The 24,044-nt window shown below is 42.8% G+C and overlaps 1 protein-coding gene across 2 annotated transcripts in view; it reads right to left on the bottom strand.

Annotated features, from left to right (window-relative positions):
* Window positions 1-22,726, bottom strand: part of LOC108431712 (transcription initiation factor TFIID subunit 4-like) — a 155,489-nt gene extending 132,763 nt beyond the window's left edge. For both annotated transcript variants that reach the window (XM_017705051.2, XM_037540106.1), the window contains exons 1-2: window positions 21,349-22,726; window positions 13,638-13,840 (exon numbers count right to left, since the gene is read on the bottom strand). In XM_017705051.2, the coding sequence (XP_017560540.1) occupies window positions 13,638-13,840; window positions 21,349-22,684 (1,539 nt within the window). In that variant the 5' untranslated portion in view covers window positions 22,685-22,726. The remainder of the gene's footprint in view (window positions 1-13,637; window positions 13,841-21,348) is intronic.
* Between the last annotated feature and the right edge of the window lie 1,318 nt (window positions 22,727-24,044).

The following is a 24,044-nucleotide window of genomic DNA, read 5'->3' on the forward strand; positions in this document are numbered from 1 at the left end:
CTGACGGAGAAGCGGCTTAGAAAATGGATGGATGTATTGTATTGTGTTGTATAGCATTGTGTTGTATAGTATTGTGTTGTATAGTATTGTGTTGTATAGTATTGTATAGTATTGTATAGTGTTAGTATAGTATAGTGTTAGTATAGTATAGTATAGTATAGTATTAGTATTGTATAGTATTAGTATTGTATAGTATAGTATTGTAGTTTACTGTATTGTATAGTATAGTATAGTATTGTATAGTATAGTATTGTATAGTATTGTAGTTTACTGTATTGTATAGTATTGTATAGTATAGTATTGTATAGTATAGTATTGTATAGTATTGTATAGTATAGTATAGTGTTAGTATTGTATAGTGTTAGTATTGTATAGTATAGTATAGTATTGTATTGTATAGTATTGTAGTTTACTGTATTGTATAGTATAGTATTGTATAGTATAGCATTGTATAGTATAGTATTGTATTGTATAGTATAGTGTTAGTATAGTATAGTGTTAGTATAGTATAGTATAGTATAGTATAGTATAGTATAGTATTGTATAGTATTGTATAGTATTGAAGTTTACTGTATTGTATAGTATAGTATTGTATAGTATAGTATTGTATTGTATAGTATTGTAGTTTACTGTATTGTATAGTATTGTATAGTATAGTATTGTATAGTATTGTATAGTATAGTATAGTGTTAGTATTGTATAGTGTTAGTATTGTATAGTATAGTATAGTATTGTATAGTATTGTATTGTATAGTATTGTAGTTTACTGTATTGTATAGTATAGTATAGTATTGTATAGTATAGCATTGTATAGTATAGTATTATATAGTATTGTAGTTTACTGTATTGTATAGTATTGTATAGTATTGTAGTTTACTGTATTGTGTAGTATTGTATAGTATAGTATTGTAGTTTACTGTATTGTATAGTATTGTATAGTATAGTATTGTATAGTATAGTATAGCATTGTATAGTATAGTATTGTATAGCATTGTATAGCATTGTATAGTATAGCATTGTATAGTATAGTATTGTATAGTATTGTATAGTATAGTATTGTATAGTATAGTATTGTATAGTATAGTATTGTATAGTATTTGTATTGTACAGCACAGAGTTCTGTGTTTAACTCTTTTCTTTAACTTTAACTCTGTTCCTTTTCTCTCTGTATCTACAGTGACTCTTGGTTCTAGCAGTATCTGAGCTCAGGACCGTCTCTTCTCTAACCAACTAGCAAAGATACTTTCTCTAGACAGACAAAGCACTTCTTGTAAGTCACTCTGCATAAGAGCGTCTGCTAAATGCTGTAAATCTAAACTGTGGTGCTTTAGCAATACTGCACCTCAGTCACGCTAATACAGCTGTTCTAAACTGAACTACGTCCAAAAAAGATCAAGCTTTCTGTTTTTAATAGAATCTATACTGTAAATTTAATTAAAAACCATTTGTCACTGTGTTTGCACACTGTGGAATTAGACCTCTGCATTTAACCCATCCATGCAGTGAAACACACATACATGCACACTAGTGAACACACACTAGGGGGCAGTGAGCGCACTTGCCCGGAGCAGTGGGCAGCCCTATCCACGGCGCCGGGGAGCAATAGGAGGTTAGGTGTATTGCTCAAGGGCACTTCAGTCATGGACTGTCAGCTGAGGGGATTAAACCGGCAACGCGGCTGGTTCACCAACCTCCAGCCCACGCCTGCCCCGACTCTAAACTTAGCTCTCTATGGTTTTAATAGAACGTATACGGATCCAAGAACAAAACAGAGCACAAAACGTGCAAGAACTGACGACGTTCATGATAAGCATAGAAAAGTGCATCATGATTCACGATGAGGCTAAAGGTCCAACTGGTAAGACTTGATTTGACAGTGCGGCTAAAAACATTTCTAAATTCAGTCCTAACATTCTGACTGACTTTCTAAAGACTAGACTAGTAAACGAGCTCCTGTGATGTGTGCTGCCTCACGGTTCTTACTGAAAACCAAAAAACAATCTATGATGACACCGTAACAAACACCTGTTCGTTAGAACCTGAGAATACCAGCTGATTTTGACGAGCCACAGTTTTATTACAATTACTTCACCAGTAATTATCCTTTCTTTGTCCTTTGTGGCATCACTGGAATTTAAACCCAGACACAGCAGTGCGGCTGGAATTTTTAAACATCTCAGTGTTGCTGCTGGACTGAGAATCCAGCCAGCAGCGTCCTGTGGGCAGCGTCCTGTGACCACTGATGAAGGACTAGAGGATGACCAACACAGACTGTGCAGCAGCAGATGAGCTGTCGTCTCTGACTTTACATCAACAAGGTGGACCACTAAGGTAGGAGTGTCTGATAGAGTGGATACTGTTTAAAAACTCCAGCAGCACTGCTGTGCCTGATCCACTCGCACCAACACAACACACACTAACACACCACCACTGCGTCAGTGTCACTGCAGTGCTGAGAATGACCCACCACCCAAATAGTACCTGCTCTGTGGTGGTCCTGTGGGGGTCCTGACTACTGAAGAACAGGGTAGTATCAGAGAAACAGCTGGACTACACTCTGTAACTGTAGAACTACAAAGGCTCCTATGTGGTCAGTGGAGCTGATAAAATGGACAGAGAGTCCAGATATAAGAAGCTGTACTTAATTAAGTGGACAGTCAGGGTGTAACAGCCCATATTATTGGCTAGCCTCTTAAAATCAGTGTTTCAAAATGGTCATTTCAGTTGGACCTTATTAAACACTGTGCCTGCAGTATTTTTTATTAAATTTACACCTGCATGCTATAAAGTGACAATCTCCTAAGACGTCCTCGTATTAATCAGGAATGCAGACAAAGTGCTGCCAAAAGAAGACCTTTTCACCTTGCAGGTGGGAAGACTTTCACCATTAATCAAACAGAGCAAGCATTTAGTAACTATGAGGGCCAATACAGTGATTAATCACCTTCTAACAGGTAAAAGGTGATAAGCAAAACTTCAATGCAATATTAAACAGCTCATTAAAACTAGAGATGGAGGAGAAGGGACAGGGACGGCAATTACAGCAAGTAGAGAAATGAGGGGGGCGGCACGTTCCATCAAACCTGGCTGAAACAAATACACCTAGCCTTAAAATTTAAAGACCCCCTGCGACAGGCGGGATGGTGCTTTGTGCTCCAACATCAAAAGGGGTTCTACTATGTTTTTTTTTATGTATTACTTTGATTATTATTATGAAATATGATCGAGTGACTACTACATTTTATGACTGTTATGTTCGATTATGTTACTAACCAAGTATTTTGTAAATAATTTGTGACTAACTGACTAACCAGGGTTTTATTTTAATACCAAACAATAAAAAATTAACAATAACAAAGTTTCCAAAACCCTTAACTGAAAAAAAAATCTAAATGCATATCAAATGTTGAAACTAAGAAATTAGATTTTTTTTTTTTTTTTTTTTTTTTTAAATATGTGCCCATTTTGAATTTGTTGCCAACAACACATTGCAAAAAAGGTGGGACGGGGGGGCTTGTTTACCACTGTGCTTCATCACCTCTTCTTTTAACAACACTGTGTTTGGAAAGTGAGGAGACACTGCTGTAGTTTTGAAAGTGAAATGTTTTACTGTTCTTGCTTGATACAGGATTCAGCTGCTCAACAGTTCAGGTGACGGGTCTGGACAGCAGGCAGGTCAGTTTAGCACCCAGACTCTTAATATGAAGCAATGCTGTTGTAATACATGCAGAACGTGGTTTGACATTGTTTGCTGAAATAACCAAGGCCTTCCCTGAAAAAGACGTCGTCTGGATGGCAGCATATGTTGCCAAGACATGTATATATCGTTCAGCGTTAATGGTGCCTTCACAGAAGTGCACGTCACCTACGGCATGCCCCCCTAAACCATCATGAACACTGGCTTTTGAACTGTGCACTGACAACAAGTTGATTGGTCTTCATCCCGGAGGACACAGTGTCCATGATTTCAAAAAACAATTTCAGATGTTGATTCGTCTGATCACAGGACACTTTTCCACTTCACCTCAGTTCATTTTAAATGAGCTCGGGCCCAGAGAAGGTGGCAGCATTTCTGGATCCTGTTTATATTTGGTTTCTTCTTTGCATTTCAGAGTTTTAAATTAATTTGTGGATGCAGTGATGAACTGTGTTCACAGACAGTGGTTTTCAGAAGTGTTTCTGAGCCCATGCAGTGATCTCCGCTGCAGTATAGTGTTTTTAATGCAGTGCCATCTGAGGGCCCAAACAGCAAACGCTGGCTTTGGGCCTTGTCCCTTGCATACGGAGATTTCTCCACATTATCTGAATCTTTTAACGATACAGTATAAATGTACTGTACGTAATAAAAAGCAAAAATGTTTGTTATTTTACTTTGAGAAACATTATTTTTCTTATTATTATTGTTGCACTATTTTATCATGCAGTCTTTCACAGAGTGGTGAAACCCTCCTCAACTTTACTTCTGAAAGACTCTCTGAGATGCTCTTTTATACTCACATTACTGCCCTGTTGCCAACTAACCACCAGGCGTTACACAACTTTACCAGCTTTTAACATCAAATAAACCAGTTGTAATAAAATAGTAAGATGAAATAGTGAGATGAAATAAAAAATAAAAAATAATGATAAAAAAATCGAATTAAATAAAAGGAGAAAGAAAAAGAGTTACAAAACACAAAGAGTTACAAGCTGTATGAAAGGGGTTAGTGACTAAAAGTTTAGTTTTTTAAAGGTTTAAAAGACTCTTGTAGTAAATTCCAGCTCACTGGTGCTGTAGCTAAAAACATTTTCCCAGGTCAGTAAAAACTCCCGGTACCCGACAGGTGATCCAGTCATTAGAGCAGATCTGATAATTACTTTTATTTATAGCGAGTAAAAGGGTCACCAATAATAAGTCACAAGGCAGAGTGATAGACTAGTCCAGTGATTTGAGAGTCCTGATGTACTGATAGTAAAGTTGCCTCCATGACTCTTTTTTCTCCTGATACATTTAATCTGCACACTAAAAAGTCACAAAGCTGATGTCAGTTTCTCAATCAGCAGTTTCTTGTTTGAATTTTCCCGTTCTGTCTTAAACGGTGCAGCAGTTCCATTCTGGTGGCCCCAGACACCACTTAAGGTGGAATGGAAAAATTTGAGCAAGTTGCTCAGTCTCATAAAATGTCGAACGTTGAGAGACATTTTACTAGAAACTGTTCGACTTTTGAGCAAAGGTTTCCTGCTGGAGATGTGAGAAAAGCGGCGACAGCTGATCTAAAGCTTAACGCAGAGCAAAGTGAGTCTGTGTTTTCCTTTATATTATATTTTTTAGCCTATACTAGTCCATTAGCACATACTGAGGCATTTTCAGTCAAGATAAACAAAATGTTGTGGCTCTCAAGGTGGTTAGATTTTCACTGAAAGGATAAAACGGCTCTTCTTAACATTTGGGTAGCGACCGCTGTTTTAGGTGAGCAGCATTTACTAACTGATACCACTATTCAATGATAACGCTACATATACTCAGACAGCAGAACCTCATACGCAGTATTTAATAATATAAATATTGTAGGAGAGGTGGCGCAGCTTGTGGGCGGAGCTTGTTGGCAGCTTGTTGCGTGGTTTGGGATTCTGTGTATTACCTCTACAGGCCAAAAGGCTCACTTAGGAGCAAAGACGGGTCCAGAATGTGATGTCACTGGCGGACTCTTCTTCAGACACTGACCAAACGGGCAAATATCTTACAGAAGTCATCTAATGTGCACATTTTCTGCTTTTTGTTGGCGCTAAAGAAGAAATTTAGTATAATTCAGCTGCAATAATGGAGCAAGTCGTTACTTAGGAACTGGCCAGACGTATCGCAAATAACAGCACGACCAGAACACATCTCAGCCAATCAGGCTGAGTCGTCAGAACAGACTGTTATATAATAAAGAAAAAAAAAAGACAGTAAAAACTTTCCACCAGACTCCGAGTGAGCATTACATTGCAAAAAAAAGCTCATAGAAGTTCATAGAAGATGTTCATAAGAATGGGCCTCATTCACCAACTGTTCATAAGAAGAACTTTATTCTTAAAGCCCACTTATGTTTCCATGAAGGTTCTGTGAGACGATGCTTCGCCGAACTCCGTGAGGAGACACGAAGTCACCGGGTAGGTTGTAGCTGAATGGGTATGAGGAATGCAGATGCCGGCTGAAGACGGACCAACTCGGAACGATTCTTTGCAAACGGCGTGATTTATTTACAAAAGTGGAAACACGAAATAAACGATGGTTAAAATGTTGACCTGACTCAATAGCAGCACAGGTAAGTATAGGAAGTCTTAGGCTGCAAGGCCATAAGCTTTGCTCTACTCCTTCCTCCTCAGTCTCCTCACAATCTGAGGTGAGTATCTCTGAGGTAGCCTTCTCCCAGAACCAGAACCTAGCCCCACCCCTGCATTACCTGAGCTCATCCATTCCCCTCAGCAGGGGTGTTGCTGTCCCACAAGAGTGGATTAAAAACCAAGGATAAATAAAAGCATAACCGATATTACAAGGCCTTCAGATCCCATTACCAGTAAAGTGTCTACCCTGTCTTACTGTTTTCTGTGACCTAGGTTACATCACCCCTCTGATGAGCTAGCCGTGGGCCCTTCGGCACGGTCATGAGTGAGCTCTTTCTGCTCTGCCTCCCTTTGCTGCCTCTGCAAGGTAACTGTCAACAGGTGAGTATCACAGGTAGGTGTTCAGGTAAGTATTGCACACACACACACACACACACACACACACACACACACACACACACACACACACACACACACACACATGTGTTTTCTCATTTGGGATTTGTTCTTAGGTAAGAACACCCATCTCAAGAGCACAAAGGTGTGAACAGTTCTGCAGCTTAAGAACATGTCGTGAATCTGACGTAGGCGTCTCCTTAGGACCTTTCTCAAAAACACACTGAGATAAAACGTAAAAGACACTGAACGATGTTCTTAACTGTCATTCTTGAGAAAATCCAAATGTCGTCAAAGAAAGTTTCGTTTATTTTCTTAAGAAAATCTTACCTGCTTTAACATGCAGGCTGCAGGTTATTTATCATGTAGAACGTCACCTTCACATCACTTTTCTTTACAGATTACCAGGAATTATATACATTTCCATTAAAAGGTTCTTCAGTTTAATGACGTCAGCAGCCAAAATGAAAGTAAAACAAACGTCTATAGAAATTTAGCAAATGAGACCTGGAAGCAAAGCCAAAATGAAAAATCCCTTCGTATAAAAATCCCAGTCATACTTAGTAAAACTCACTAAATCTTACAGATTAAGAGTTTACAGCTGAAGGTTCACTGTGTCAGTTCTTATGGTCTAAGTCTGAATCAGTCATAAAATAAAGAAAATATTTAAGAAGGTCTTTTTTTTTTTAAAGAAGAAGACCACTATGGTTGTTCTTAAGAAAAAAATTAAGACAGAAACAAATAAAAATTGATGTGATTGGATTAAACTCTCCATAGTATAAAATTTTAGATTAAAAAAAAAAAAAAAAAAAAAAAAAAATCAACAACTCTGGTAGTTGGTAGTGTCCTACAACAGCACTGTTATCATATTATTCTCACTGTATTTCACTCCAGAAAAGTCACCAGCACACAGCTAGATGGCACTGCAATACAGTCTTAGTGATGGACGACAGAATCAGCGCTGCATCTGTGGCAGATGATAATTACCTAACACCACACCACTGTATCAATCCATCATTAGCATGATATTTAGTGACTATACAAATAATAATGCACTAATTAACCTGCTCCAGAAGAGCAGCCACACTCGATGATGTTTTAACACTGATAACATTAAAACTTGCAGAGAAAAAGAGAGAAAAATGTTCACATCCAAGCCCATTCTGATGAATCTGTTAAACCTCTCAAGCTCCCCCAAGACTTCATACACTATATTTCCAAAAGTATTCGCTCGTCTGGCTTCACACGCATATGAACTAGAGTGACATCCTATTCTTAACCCATAGGGTTTAATATGATGTCGGCCCACCCTTTGCAGCTATAACAGCTTTAACTCTTCTGCGAAGGCTTTCCACAAGGGTTAGGAGTGTGTTTATGGGAATTTTTGACCGTTCTTCCAGAAGCACATTTGTGAGGTCAGACACTGATGTTGGACGAGAAGGCCTGGCTCACAGTCTCCGCTCTAATTCATCCCAAAGGTGTTCTATCAGGTTGAGGTCAGGACTCTGTGCAGGCCAGTCAAGTTCTTCCACACCAAACTGGCTCATCCACGTCTTTATGGACCTGCTTTGTGCACTGGTGGCAGTCATGTTAGAACAGGAAGGGGCCGTCCCCAAACTGTTCCCACAAAAGTTGGGAGCATAAAATTGTCTAAAATCTCTTGGTGCTGAAGCTTTAAGAGTTCCTTTTACTGGAACTAAGGGGCCGAGCACAACTCCTGAGAAACAACCCCACACCATGATCCCCCCTCCACCAAACTTTACACTTGGCACAATGCAGTCAGACAAGTACCGTCTCCTGCCAACCGCCAAACCCAGACTTGTCCATCAGATTTCCAGACGGAGAAGCGTGATTGGTCACTCCAGAGAACACGTCTCCACTGCTCTAGAGTCCAGTGGCGGCGCTTTACACCACTGCATTCCACGCTTTGCATTGTGCTTGGTGATGTAAGGCTTGGATGCAGCTGCTCGGCCATGGAAACCCATTCCATGAAGCTCTCTATGCTGTTCTTGAGCTGATCTGAAGGCCACATGAAGTTTGGAGGTCTGTAGTGATTGACTCTGCAGAAAGTTGGTGACCTCTGCACTCTATGCCCCTCAGCATCCGCTGACCGCTCTGTCATTTTATGAGGCCGACCACTTCGTGGCTGAGTTGCTGTCGTTCCCAATCACTTCCACTTTGTTATAATCCCACTGACAGTTGACTGTGGAATATTTAGTAGTGAGGAAATTTCACGACTGGACTTGCTGCACAGGTGGCGTCCGATCACGGTACCACGCTGGAATTCACTGAGCTCCTGAGAGCGACCCATTCTTTCACTAATGTCTGTAGAAGCAGTCTGCAGGCCTAGGGGCTCGGCTTTATACACCTGTGGCCATGGAAGTGACTGGAACACCTGAATTCAGTGAATGATTTGGATGGGTGAGCAAATACTTCTGGAAATATAGTGTATATTGTTTAATTTCCGCATCATTGTTCATTGAAACAAGTAGAGAAATTGTGTGAACAGTGCAGACTGTAAACGTTAAATTCAAACTACAATATTATTTGTAAGGAGAAGAACAAGGAACAGAAAAATAAGACGAGAATCGAGTGTAACAATGTAAAGTACATACTGAATATAACTTGATCATTAAATAACCATATAATTAATTATGGCATATTTACATATTACACAATAGTTTATAATTACATATAAATAATTCTGTAATGTTAACTGAACTTAAGCGTAACTTCTCTAGAACAGAACGAGTGCACAACATACATTCTTACTGATAAGAAAGACACGTTTGCGGCACACGTTTTTTTTTTTTTTTGTTTTCTGACATCGATATAGGGTCAAAATTATACAAAAATATACATACACGCACTTAAATTATGAATTCAATGGTGCTAAAAGTTTCATAATGACTTATGATGGACTACAGCTGGTATTTTCTCTGTGCCCGAATAAAAAGCTTTGACAGCACTAACTGGACTGACCAACACACAGTACAATGGGAAACGCCACAGAGCTCAGCGCAGATCTTCTGAGAAAGATGATCGTAGACTTACACAAGTCAGGATTGTCTCTAGGAGCCACTTGTAAATAGCTGCACATTCCATAATCAGTTCAAACAACTGTGTTCAAGTACAAGTTATTGGGAAGTGAGGTCACTTTGCCAAGGTCTGGTAGAAGACCCAAACTGTCGCCCCCAGCTGAGAAAATCTGGATTGTCAGGAACAGCCCAAGAACCCAAGAACCACCAAGACACAGGTCTGCCATGAACTGGACGCAGCAGTGTCACTGTGTACAGTCAAGCTAGTTTTACATTGCCATGGACTGACAGCGTGGCATCCAAGAAAGAAGCCCCTGCTCCAAAATCGACACCTTCAAGCTCGACTAACGTTTGCAGCTGACCACATGGATAAAGGAAAAATCACCTTCTGGAGGAAAAATTTCATCATCAGATGAGACAAAAGTGTCCTCCAACCATGTTCGGAGGAGTAAAGGTGAAGCATTCAACCCCAAGAACACTGCAGCAGCTGTTAAACATGGTGGTGGTAGCATCGTGTCCTGGGGCTGTTTTGCTGCCAGTGGAACTGGTACACTGCACATAGTGGATGGAATAATGAAGAAGGAGGACTGCCTCAGAATTTTCCAGCATAACCTGAAACCATCAGCTAGACAGTTGCAACTGGGACGCAACTGGGACGCAACTGGGGGTTCCAACAGGACAACGACCCTAAACACATCAAAGCTTGTTGTGGAACGGATAAAGCAGGCTAAAATTAAGCTTTTGGAATGGCCTCTCCAAAGTCCTCGACCTCAACCCTATCAGAAATATGGGGACTGTGATTTAAAAGACGGGTCCGTGCCAGGAGACCAACAAATTTAACTGAACTCTAGAGTGGTCAAATATCCAACCAGAATTTAGCCAGAAGCTTGTTGACAGCTACCAAAACCGTATATTTTTGGCCCTGTGTGTATAATTTTGAGCCTGTGTTGATTCAGAAAACCTAAAAAAAAATGTAAATTCGTGAGCAAATGTTTTTTTTGTTATATTCCAGCTGCCAAGTCAGCTGAATCAGGTGCTGAGGTTAAGAAAATACGTCAGAACACTAACGACAATAATAATAATCTCATACAGAGACGATGCAAACTCAAATTTCTATCAGTTCTTCCCACAAATCAGACAACACAAATAATACTAATACATTCTATAAAAAAATTAAGTGCAATAAACATCTATACATCTATAATTGTAATTAGTATTGCTCTTATTGTTGATATTTGGCTATTATTGTTTTTATTATTATTGTAATGTTAAATTCTATGAACCCATAAATGTAATAAATGACAAACAGCAGTGGTGTAAATAAAGGTTCTTGACTCTACAGCTCTTATTATACACACTATATGGACAGATTTGTCTCTGATAAGTACAAATTCAGAACTTTAAGTGACTACCAAGCTGCTTTCTATTGAAATAACCCGCCCAAAATCACAACTACAAGAGTCTATAAGCAGAACTTAGTCACTTGAGTGTGGGTGGGCCCACCACCCCTTCACCACCCTCTTCAGTTTGACAGGATACACCCAGATGCAAGGATCACTGACAGTGGCTTCCATGTCGCATGATCGGGAAGACAATATTTCTATAATGTGTATGAATAGTACAACCCCATTTCTAAAAAAAATGTAAATAATAACAAAATGCAATGATGTGCAAATCATTTAACCCCTATATTTAATTTAAAACAGTGCAAAGGCAACAGAACCAAAGGTGAAGGTGAGAAATTTGATTGTTTTTTGAAAAATATTTGCCATTTTAAATTTGATGCCAACAACACATTCCAAAAAAGTTGGGACGGGGGCAACAAAAGGCTGGTAAAGTTGTGTAATGCACTTGTTAAAAACACTTGATGGTTGATTCACTACAGATCAGTAATATAACTGTGAATAAACAGAGCATCTTTCAGAAGTAAAGATGAGGAGGGGTTCACCACCCTGTGAAAGACTGCACGAGCAAATAGTGCAACAATTCAAGAATAACGTTTCTCAAGTAAAATAGCAAAGAACTTTTGATTATCATCTAACGTACATAATATCATTAAAAGAAATGCAGAAATCTCTGTATGTAAGGGACGAGGCCAAAAACCAGTATTTGCTGGCCGTGATCTTTGGGCCATCATGCGTTAAAAACAGACATGACTCTGTAGTGGAAATAACTGCACGGGCTCAGAAACTGTGTCTGTTTTGTCGCTAGTTAAATGCAAGTTAAAACTCTAAAATGCAAAGAAACCAAATATAAACAGGACCCAGAAATGCTGCCACCTTCTCTGGGCCTAAGCTCAATTAAAACGGACTGGGGTGAAATGGAAAAGTGTTCTGTGGTCCGACGAATCAACATCTGAAATTACTTGGAAATCATGGACACTGTGTCCTCCAAGACTACTCAGCCTGTTATCACTGTACTTTTCAAAAGCCAGTATTCATGATGGTACAGGGGCTCATTAGTGCACATGGGTGACGTGCTCATCCGCGAAGGCAGCATTAATGCTGAACGATATATACAAGTTTAGGCAACATATGCTGCCATCCAGACAACGTCTTTTTCAGAGAAGGCCTGGTTATTTCAGCAAGACAATGTAAAACCACACTCTGCATGTATTACAACAGCATGGCTGAAATCCAATAACAAACAAGAACAGGAAGCATTTTACTTTCAAAATAACAGCAGTCGCTCTCCTCAACGTCATCCCAAACGTGATGAAACACAGTGGCAAACATGATCCTTTTTTGGAACGTGTTGTGATGAAATTCAAAATATTTTTCAAAACACAATCAAATGTGTCAGTTTCAACATCGAAGACGATGATCTGATGTATTTTCCTTTAAAAACTCCCAACTTTTTTGGAAATGGGGTTTGAACCCGTGAAGCACCATCTTTTTGAAGAGTGTATGGTCTGAGCTACACATCATCATCATCATCATCATCATCATCATCATCACCACAGTACAACCCTCTCAGACACATGCTGCAAAATCTCATCCAATCGCTGAGCAAGTTCAAGATCAATCTACTTCAGCTCCCTTTGTTCACTCACACCGCTGCTCCATTAAACATGCAGAACATCACGGCTCACGTGGGGAACAAGCTCATGAAATTACAACTTTTCCATGTAGTGGGTTCAGTGGTGAGTCACTGCGGCTTAAGAGCAGCTGCTGAAATAAGGAAGGAAATCTCCAACCCTGTAGGGCCATGGCACGGCATCGGACAGCCCTTTATCAGCCCTGACACAATCATCTGCTCATTAGTGGCTTGCTAATTATCTGATAATCAACCCAATCAGGCAAGTCTGAGAGAATTTCCACTCTGAAAGTGCTAGTTATGGGGTCTGGAGATAACTCCGCTGGACAAACGGGTCACATTCCTGCCACAGCCTACTTCTGTGAATGTTGAGCAAACACTCAACACTACAGGCTGTACAAGAGTGACACCAAGTCAAATCAACTGCAAATGAAGTTGAATGAATATGTATTTGCATACAGCCAACATAAACATGTATATAAAAAATAGGCAGTCAAAAGATGACAAGGAATATGATTTATGAGGAAGGCCCACGTGATTCCTTGTATTCCTTTCACATATTCACACAGAGACTAAAATAAACACTGTTAGCTAATAAAAACACATGGCCCTGCAACTGAACGTTGATCTTTGGTGGTAAAACATCATGAGTTTGCTTTATTAGTGTAGAAACATACCGACATTTAAATGAGTCCATTATTAAACAATGGCATTATCATGGTAATATTTGTTTACTTACAATTGTATATGCACATAAAGAAAAATACAGTATTTATCAGCTAATAGAAACCATGCAAGAAGGTGTGTGTGTGTGTGTGTGTGTGTGTGTGTGTAAAAATGCATACAGGTGTGTGGGCCTACCTGTGGGGTGGTGACTCTGAAGGTGGCTCCGGTGGTTGGGGTCACAGGCCGGGGGGACAGGTTACTCTGGGCCTGAGCTTGAACTTGAACTTGAGCTTGAGCCTGGGCCTGGGCCTGAGCTTGAGCCTGAGCCTGAGCCTGAGCCAGCGCCTGCTGGGGAACCATCACCAGCTGCCCGAGCTCCGTCCGCACCAAAACCATCCCTAACAGACAGGCAGACGCGGTCAGAAAACACGCTAAAGACACATGAGTCCTGACATACAGACACTCGGACCAACCCGACAGTTTATCGGATAGACGGTCATTATTCCTTCGTCATTCCAGCATTTTACCTCAAAGGAAAACGCCGTGAAGCACAACACCGTGTATTGGCCAGAATCACACAGTGCAGCGTGCGCTGCCTGCTGGACAGTGCCAGGATTTTCAGTACACAATGTGGTTGACGTCATTTCAAAATCAGAATTTTTCTTCTGTTCTTTATTGTTCATTTCAAAACTGCAGCCACCGTCGTATCACATGATGCCAGGTTGTGCTGTTATTACAGACTATATGTCAGTAGGTCGTGGTGGGAGATATGGCAAAAAAACATCACAATACATCAAGGCATTTTCACGATACACAACATGCATCACAATTTTTTGTTTTTCTGTTATATAATAGGTGGAACAGACACAACAGAACCTGTAGCGCCACATACACCGATCAGGCATGACATGATGACCACCTCCTTGTTTCTACACTCATTGTCTATTTTATCAGCTCCACTTACTGTATAGCTGCACTCTGTAGTTCTACAGTTACAGACTGTAGTCCATCTGTTTCTCTGATACTCTGTCACCCTGTTCTTCAGTGGTAAGGACCCCCATGGACCCTCACAGAGCAGGTACTATTTGGGTGGTGGATCATTCTCAGGACTGCAGTCACACTGACGTGGTGGTGGTGGTGTGTTAGTGTGTGTTGTGCTAGTCTGAGTGGATCAGACACAGCAGTGCTGCTGGAGTTTTTAAACACCTTAGTGTCACTGCTGGACTGAGACTAGTCCACCAACCAAAAATATCCAGCCAACAGCATCCTGTGACCACTGATGAAGGACTAGAGGATGACCAACTCAAACCGTGCAGCAGCAGATGAGCTATCATCTCTGACTTTACATCTACAAGGAGGACCGACAAGGTAGGAGTGTCCAATAGAGTGGACAGTGAGTGGACACAGTGTTTAAAAACTCCAGCAGCACTGCTGTGTCTGATCCACTCAGACCAGCGCAACACACACTGACACACCACCACCACGTCAGTGTTACTGCAGTGCTGAGAATGATCCACCACCCAAACAGTACCTGCTCTGTGAGGGTCCATAATGTTATGCCTGATTGGTGTATGACATATAATAAAATGCTAAAGCCAGACCTACAGCGATCTTACTGCATGCTTTTCAGACTGCGCTGCACTGCTGTTAGTGTTAGAGACATCATAATACACTCAAAATCGTATCGTGACATGATTTATCATGATAACGGTACTTTATCACTGTCATATTGCCCAGCCCTAGTATGTACATTGTACATTGTTTCTTGAACTTTCCAGAACAAAGCAGCAATACTGCATTGCTTGTGTTATGGGAAAACAATGATGTTGCAAATACAGTATTTTTCTAGAATGAGGTACATACTGTAAACAACACGCATGAACATGTTCATGTATGATGATGAAACAGAGACCGGTCGCAGTATTTACTACCCTGAGTGACTACGCCAACTATTGATTACATAAGAGACAATCTCTGCAATTTGATGCTTCAAAAGTGCTTCCAGGCACTGATGCGAAGAAACGCTCGATTAAATGTCATAAGTTACTTGCCGTAGTTCGTAATTAACCGACTAAATGGAGACAGGCTTCCATTCATGAAATACACCTTTCACTAGCAATTTAATTACTCAGTAATTTTCCATTTGGTATGAAAATCGGTAATCTTAGACTTCCACCAATGTTTTTAATTAAGAAGGTTCACGGTATGAGAATATTTCCTTCCAAACTTCACTTCAGCTCAGGAACTTTTAACAAGATTTTTCCAGCGTCTCACAGTAGGTGAGAATCTCACCAGTGCAGATGTACCCCAGCGGCGATCCCAAGCAAGTAAAGCTGTGAAGGCCCGCAATAAGTGGCTTTTACTGAAGACTATAACCAATACAACACCACGCCAACTCTCGCGTGGCAGTTCAGTCTGACGGAGATGTATTTCTTTTGTTAATCGTCCTCAAGTATGAGAATAGTGCCACGTATAAAATTTGTTGTTGTTGTTACTGAGGTACCATCAGTGTGTCCGACCTAACCGTGGTATAACCCGTTAAACTGCAGGCTTATTATCCAGTTACTACTTAATACTGCCACAGTATTATTTTATGGTGAGGAATTCAGGACTGAAGCCAATTTCCTTGGATCGTTCCCGTGAGAACACCTCACAGTGAACAGGTCCAAATTGTGCCCACCTCCCTGGTGTCATGGGACTCGTTAGAGTTACAAGGTTCCAGATGTGAATGGGGAGCTGTTAAATTTGGTGTTTTGGGTACAATTCGCTCACACTGGCCACTGGACATTCAACATAGCACCTCATGGCAAAGAACTCTCTGAGGATGTGAGACATAGAATTGTTGCTCTCCACAAAGACGGACCAGGCTATAAGAAGACTGCTAACTCCCTGAAACTGAGCTGTAGCACGGTGGCCAAGGTCATACAACGGTTTTCCAGGACAGTTTCCACCTGGAACAGGCCTCGCCAGGGTCAACCAAAGAAGTTGAGTCTACGCGTTCAGCGTCATATCCAGAGGTTGGCTTCAAAAAATAGACGCATGAGTGCTGCCAGCATTGCTGCAGAGGCTGAAGAAGTGGGAGGTCAGCCTGTCAGTGCACCATACGCCGCACAATGCATCAACTCGGTCTGCATGGCCGTCGTCCCAGAAGGAAGCCTCTTCTGAAGCTGACGCACAAGAAAGCCTGGAAACAGTTTGCTGAAAACAAGCAGTCCTTATAAAAACAGGATCACTCCCGTCAATGCTAATGACAGTGCACTTACAAATTGGAGAAATGGGGACTAAATCCAACTGGATCAGGATTATGGATAAATATAAGATTTATTTGCATTAAAATAGAAACAGAAGACGAGTGATATGGAAAAAACAGTACATCACAACAGTTAGATATTTTCATGATAGACATCACAATATTTGGCCACAGACAAGATAAACGTATAGGCCACGTTTAGGAACTGCTATCAAAAACAACAGTTTGAATAATTATGATAGCATAAATCATCACACATGGTTATTATACCATGAATATGTGGTTCTACACTATATTGCCAAATGTACTCACTAATCTGTAAGTTCAGTAGTCACGAGAGTGAGGAACTAAAGTGTGGGCTCACATACCGAGCCTTGCACTTCAGTATAGCGTCACGTCTGACACCTAGAACCACAGTCCACCTTGAAGGCTCACTGAAGAAGTCAATGAAATATGCCTGTGATTTGCAAATGAACGGACTGCATTCCGGGATGAGCTCTTGCCTCAAGCGGAGGAGTTGAAGTATCTCAGGGTCTTGTTCACGAGTGATGGTGAAAGGGAGCAGGAGATCGACAGGCGGATTGGTGCTGGTCAGCAGTGATGCGGGCTCTTAACTGGTCTGTTGTGGTGAAGAAAGAGCTGAGCCATAAGGCAAGGCTCTCGATTTACCGGTCGATCTACGTTCCCACCCTCACCTATGGTCATGAGCTTTGTGTAATGACCAAAAGAATGAGATCGCGAATACATGGATGGATGGACGGGCGGGCGGGCTGCATTCCATTATGGTCCCACACACTTAAAAATGGTTCTTCAAGGGGTTCTTCAGTACAATAAATGGTTCTATATAGATCTCTTTTACGACTGTATGGAAGGATAAAGTTCTGCATCTCCACCATCCTTGATGCATGGGATTTCCGGCAGGTTACCCGAGCCTAGAGTCGCCACCTTCCCTCACAGGTAACTGCAGATGTGTTCGTGAGTTTTTCAGAACCGTCTGTTCCACTGTAAGACATTCACAGCCACTTGATCAGACAGGAGTGTCTTGTTGTTCATTTGCATATCGCAATTATTCGCACACAACTACCGTCACTAAATCACTTCACATTCACAGAAACAGACACAGCCGGTTGTACATCCACCGTCCCGCAGTCACGTTATAGACGATGCTGTTAATTAGGTCTATACACGTCAAGCTGCACCCTTTATCCTCTAGACAGCGCCGCTCTGCGCTTGGCATTCTTCATTTTTCCGTTCTGTGCGAATGAGGAATATGACTTTGACGCCGATTCGGCGGCAAGGCTGGGCAATGTGATGATATACATCCTTTATCATGATAAACCGCTTTAGAATATGTCACAATACGCTTTCTGAGCATATCCGGGATATTGTCAGCAATTAAAAACACTCCCCAGCTGCATGTTTGATGACAAAGAAAGCATATTTAGCCCTGTTTAATAAGATTTGGTGAAACGCAGTGAAAGTAATTGCATAAAAATAATTACTATATAACTGCGTGTAGTGCTTAATAGTATTTTTTAAAATATGGTGTTATGTTGTCGGTTTCAACTGATTAGACGTCAGGAAAAAACTTTTATATCGTGAAAACGTTTTGAAGTATCGCGATCATGATTTTTTGACGTATCGCCCACCTCTCTGTGTGGGGTGGTTGGTCAATGTTTGAGTACACAGACAGCATCACCGCTCTTGTATTTACCTTATATGAAATGTTAAATATGATCTTTTTTTTTAGAAGTATTATAGTTTTTATAGTATCATATTCTGTTAAATGAGGTGCTGTTTTTCTATTCTAGCTGATTAGATGTCAGAAAAAAAAAGATTTTCATATCGTGCATCGTGAAAACTTTTTGAAGTATCGTGAGAGACCCTTTTTTGCCATATCACCCACCTCTACACGAGGGTAGGCAATATGATGACACTCATCATCGTCAAGTATTTCATGAATATTGATGAGTACTAAATAATAGGGCTGGGTGACACGACAACATTCATGCTTATCACGATATTGTGATGTAATTTATGTCCACACAAGCTTTCTGGAGCATATCATGAATATCATGGATATCGTCAGCATTTCAAAAGACTTCCCCACGGCAGGTCTGATCACACAGACAGTATAATAACTCCTGTATTTAAATTTAGTACAACAATGTTAAATATAATTACTTGGTCACTAATAATATTATAGCTTTTATAACATAATATTCTTTTAAATGTGGTGCTATTCTGTCTGTTCGTGTATGAAGATGGTACATTTCTGCCATGTCGGCCTGCTTCACCAAAAGACGCATGTCGTTATAAAACAGTATATTAGGCCAGTTTAACTGGATTTTTGTGTGTAAAGCTCTAAATAAAATCTCTGTACTCATGATGGCAACAAGCCATGGGCCCAAGGTTTATTACACACCTCTATAACCTGTGAGCAGCCCCACTGGTTTACACTGACGTCTGGAACGGTACGGATTTATACACTATACTGCCAAAAGTATTCGCTCGTCTGGCTTCACACGCATATGAACTTGAGTGACATCCCATTCTTAATCCATAGGGTTTAATATGATGTCGGCTCACCCTTTGCAGCTATAACAGCTTCAGCTCTTCTGGGAAGGCTTTCCACAAGGGTTAGGAGTGTTTATGGGAATTTTTGACCATTCTTCCAGAAGCGCATTTGTGAGGTCAGACACTGATGCTGGACGAGAAGGTCTGGCTCACAGTCTCCGCTCTAATTCATCCCAAAGGTGTTCTATGGGGTTGAGGTCAGGACTCTGTGCAGGCCAGTCAAGTTCTTCCACACCAAACTCGCTCATCCACGTCTTTATGGACCTGCTTTGTGCACTGGTGTGCAGTCATGTTGGAACAGGAAGGGGCCGTCTACAAACTGTTCCCACAATGTTGGAAGCATGAAATTGTCCAGAATCTCGTGGAGCTGAAGCTTTAAGAGATCCTTTCACTGGAACTAAGGAACCAAGCCCAACTCCTGAAAAACAGCCCCACACCATGATCCCCCCTCCACCAAACTTTACACTCGGCACAATGCAGTCAGACAAGTACCGTCTCCTGCCAACCGCCAAACCCAGACTCGTCCATCAGATTTCCAGATGGAGAAGCGTGATTGGTCACTCCAGAGAACACGTCTCCACTGCTCTAGAGTCCAGTGACGGCGCTTTACTCCACTGCATTCCACGCTTTGCATTGCGCTTGGTGATGTAAGGCTTGGATGCAGCTGCTCGGCCATGGAAACCCATTCCATGAAGCTCACTACGCTGTTCTTGAGCTGATCTGAAGGCCACATGAAGTTTGGAGGTCTGTAGTGATTGACTCTGCAGAAAGTCGGTGACCTCTGTGCTCTATGCCCCTCAGCATCCACTGACCACTCTGTCATTTTACGTGGCCGACCACTTCGTGCCTGAGTTGCTGTCGTTCCGAAACGCTTCCACTTTGTTATAATCCCACTGACAGTTGACTGTGGAATATTTAGTAGTGAGGAAATTTCACGACTGGACTTGCTGCACAGGTGGCGTCCGATCACGGCACCACGCTGGAATTCACTGAGCTCCTGAGAGCGACCCATTCTTTCACTAATGTCTGTAGAAGCAGTCTGCAGGCCGAGGGGCTCGGCTTTATACACCTGTGGCCATGGAAGTGATTGGAACACCTGAATTCAATGATCTGGATGGGTGAGTGAAGACTTTGGGCAGTACAGTGTATGTGGCACTACTGGCTCCGTCTTTTTCACCTTTTCAAACCTCATAAAAACGAAATATCGTGAGCCGTACAGCTTAGCGTGTTTATTTTTATTTTCCCTCTGACTTTAAAAGAACAATATTAGACACCGAAATGCGTTCACTACTCTTCTCAGCACTTCTTTTTGCCCAGCACTGGAACAAGAGCATGCAGCAGGCTCTTCCTCTCACAAGCACTGGGTTTTATCTTCCTCAGAGTCTCAGCACCGCAACAGGTGAGGCAGCGAGCGCAGCAGCAGGCGAGAGAACCTCACACAGGACCCGGGTGAAGAAATGCAGGCCTCAGAAAAGTACAGCGATCACTGCCGCTTAACCTGAGGAAACATTTTAAATACACCCAGGACAGAGGGGTACACGCAGGGTGATGAGGCAAAATAGTCCCCATAAAACTTGTTTTTCCAGGTTTCGGATAGTAAATAAAATCCTTACATTTACACCGTAAACACTGCAACTCCCGGTTCCTATCACCACCACTGCACAGCAGCCAAGCACTTCACACCAAACCACTCTGGGTGTCTCTGTTTACATCTCGAGAACTGAACTGTTCAGAAATTTAGAAAAGTGGGTGCAATTCCCCTTCAAGCTTCCTGAAAGCGAAAGTGACAGGCTGACAAAAACACGCACGAAAACACGGCTAATTTGCTCGGTTTAGCTTCACTTTTCCGACCGAAAGCGCCAAAACAAACAAAACAGGCTGTCAAAACAGCCGAAACGACACAAACCGCCACTTTTCCCCCGCAGAAGCGGCTCTGAGCCGAAGCTAACGCGCTAGCTTAGCTCTGTGATGCTAACCGATGCCGTTCGCTCCGGTTCTCTGTTAGCCGCGTTAGCGCGGCTCCGGACTTCCCCTTTAACCGCCGCTTGAGCGGGAAAGAGAATCTCTGAACTTTCTTACCGGGCGGGATGGTGAAACCGGGAGGCAGCTGAATGGTCGCCTGTTGCTGCGGAGCTCTGACGATCAGCTGCGGGGCTACGATCCGCTGCGGCGCCGCGAGCGCGGTTCGAACCTGGGGAGGCTGCGGCGGCGCAACGTTAACGGGGGGCGCGAGCCTCACCGCGGCCGCTGTGGTGACGGTGACGGTGGCGACGGTGGTCACGGCCACGGGACCGGGCGAGCTAGTAACGGCCGTACACGAGGTGGTGGTAACGGCCGCCGTTGCGCTGGGTACCGGTACTGAGTTCTGGCTCGGGGCGGCTGCGGCTGCGGGTGCAGCTGCTTTGGGACCGCTCGGTTTCGCCGCTTCGGTGGCGCTTTTGCTGTGGTTCACCTGCGGCGCCGGCAGCACCGGCAGCACCGGTGGCGGCAGTGGTGGCGGCGGAGCGGGACCCAGCGCGCCCTGCTGCACGAGCGCAGACACTGTAGTCGTGCCGTTGCGGTTCTGCGCGAGGCTGGCGACGATGTGGCTCGGGAGACGGTGCAGCGCGATGGTGGGGGTCCCCCGGTCCAGCGCGATGGAGGACGCGGAGGCGCCGGTGCCGCTCACAGTGAACGTGGTGGTCGTTGTGGTGGTCATGGTGGCCGTTGTGGTCGTTCCCGTCACCGCGCGGCTGGACGCCGCTGTCACTGAGCCGGGAGCAGCAGCAGCAGCGGGGTGGCTGGAGGAGGTGGCGGCGGCGGTGTCGCTCCTGGCCGGAGAGCTCGCTGCAGCCGCTGTTGTGGTCGCTGCGCTGTCGCCGTTCACGCTCTGCGCTCCGGAGCGCCTCGTCCGCACCGCCGCGTGCTGCTGCTTCTTACGCGTGTCGTAGTCCCGCGAGCTCGCACCTTTGTTGTTACCGGGCCCGCTGCTGACCGGAGAAGTTCCCGTTAGCGCGAGCCCCTCGGGTACAGACCCGGTCGGGCTGCTGCTGCTGCTCGCGCTCGTTCCAAGTGATCGCGGAGCGCTCGCTCTCCCGCTCTCCGGGCTCGAGCTGTCCTGTCCGGCGCCGCTGTCCGAGTCCTGTCCGGTCCCGGCGGCTTTTCGCGGCTGTTGTTGTTGTTGCTGCTCGGATGTGCTGCCCGCTCGCGCAGGCAGCGCTCGAGCCAAGCGGTGGTTCGCGCCGCCGCCGCCGCCGCCGCCGCCTCCGCGCGCCGTTACCGACGCTGCCGTTGCGGAGCCCGATGACGCCGCCACGGCCGCCGGGTCGCTCCGGCCGCCGAGCTGCGACTCCAGAGAGCCCACCAGGTCGCTGACGGCTTTCTCATCCACCTCCGAGAACAGCATGTCTTCCAGAGGGTCGGAGGCGCCCGCCATCTTCGAGGGAGATCACTGTGTGAGCCAGAGCGCGAGCCGACACTGCGCGTGCGTGTTACCAGGGCATTGTGGGAACGGCGCGTGACGTCAGAGCATCGTTTTTCTCCAGCGAGGGTTCCTTTTTTTTTTAAGGGTTCTTCAGTGAAGACAGGGGTTCTGCACAGAACCCCGAACACCCAGAGAACCGTCTGCGTGCTGGGAAGGTTCTCTGCCCAGTGAAGTGGTTCCCCCCCAGACGGACGGAGAACGCGTTCTTTACGGTTCTGTGAGGCACCAGAAAGAGTTCTTGTGTCGTCATCATGTCAAACGTGTGGAGTGTCAGAACCTTTTTTCAGAACCATTTCCAGAACGCCACCGTGTGAGCAGGACGGATGTTGTGAGCGTTCGTGGTTCTGTAGGGAACCGCCGCCGGTACTCAGGCGCCCTGCTGTGTTAGGACTGTAATCAGGTTTCATATTCATGACGTAAAACAGTCTCCAGACCGGATCTGACGAACTTCTTTGAACTTCGAACTACGTCATCCTCAAATAAGGTTCAAAACAAAGAGCGTCAGTCATAAATATAGTCATAGAATTCAGTAGAATTCAACATAATTCAATAGAATTAGTATAATTCAATAGAAATCAACATAATTCAATAGAATTCTGTATAGTTTGATATAATTCAACATAATTCAATAGAATTCAGTATAATTCAAGAGAATTCGGTATAGTTCAGTGTAATTCAGTATATTTCATTATAGTACAGTATAGTTCAGTAAAATTCAGTATTCTTCATTGTAATTCAGTATAATTCAGTGTAATTCAGTATAGTTCAGTGTAATTCAGTATATTCAATAGAATTCAGTGTAATTCAGCATATTTCTGTATAATTCATCATAATTCAGTATAATTCAGTTAAATTCAGTTTAATTCAGTGTAATTCAGTTTAATTCAGTGTAATTCAGTATATTTCAGTTTAATTCAGTATAATTTAGTGTAATTCAGTATAATTCAGCATAATTCAGTGTAATTCAACATAGTTTAGTGTAGTTCAGTGTAATTCAGTGTAATTCAGCATAATGCAGTATAATTCAGTAGAGTTCAGTGTAATTCAGCATAATTCAGTATAATTCAGTGTAATTCAGTTTAATTCAGTGTAATTCAGCATAGTTCAGTACAGTTCAGTATAATTCAGTGTAATTCAGCATAGTTCAGTGTAATTCAGTGTAATTCAGCATAGATCAGTATAATTCAGTGTAATTCAGCATAGTTCAGTACAGTTCAGTGTAATTCAGTATAATTCAGTATATTTAATTATAATTCAGTATAGTTCAGTATAATTCAGTGTAATTCAGCATAGTTCAGTATAATTCAGTGTA

The sequence above is a fragment of the Pygocentrus nattereri genome, chromosome 7, assembly GCF_015220715.1.
Source record: "Pygocentrus nattereri isolate fPygNat1 chromosome 7, fPygNat1.pri, whole genome shotgun sequence".
Classification (NCBI taxonomy): Eukaryota; Metazoa; Chordata; class Actinopteri; order Characiformes; family Serrasalmidae; genus Pygocentrus; species Pygocentrus nattereri.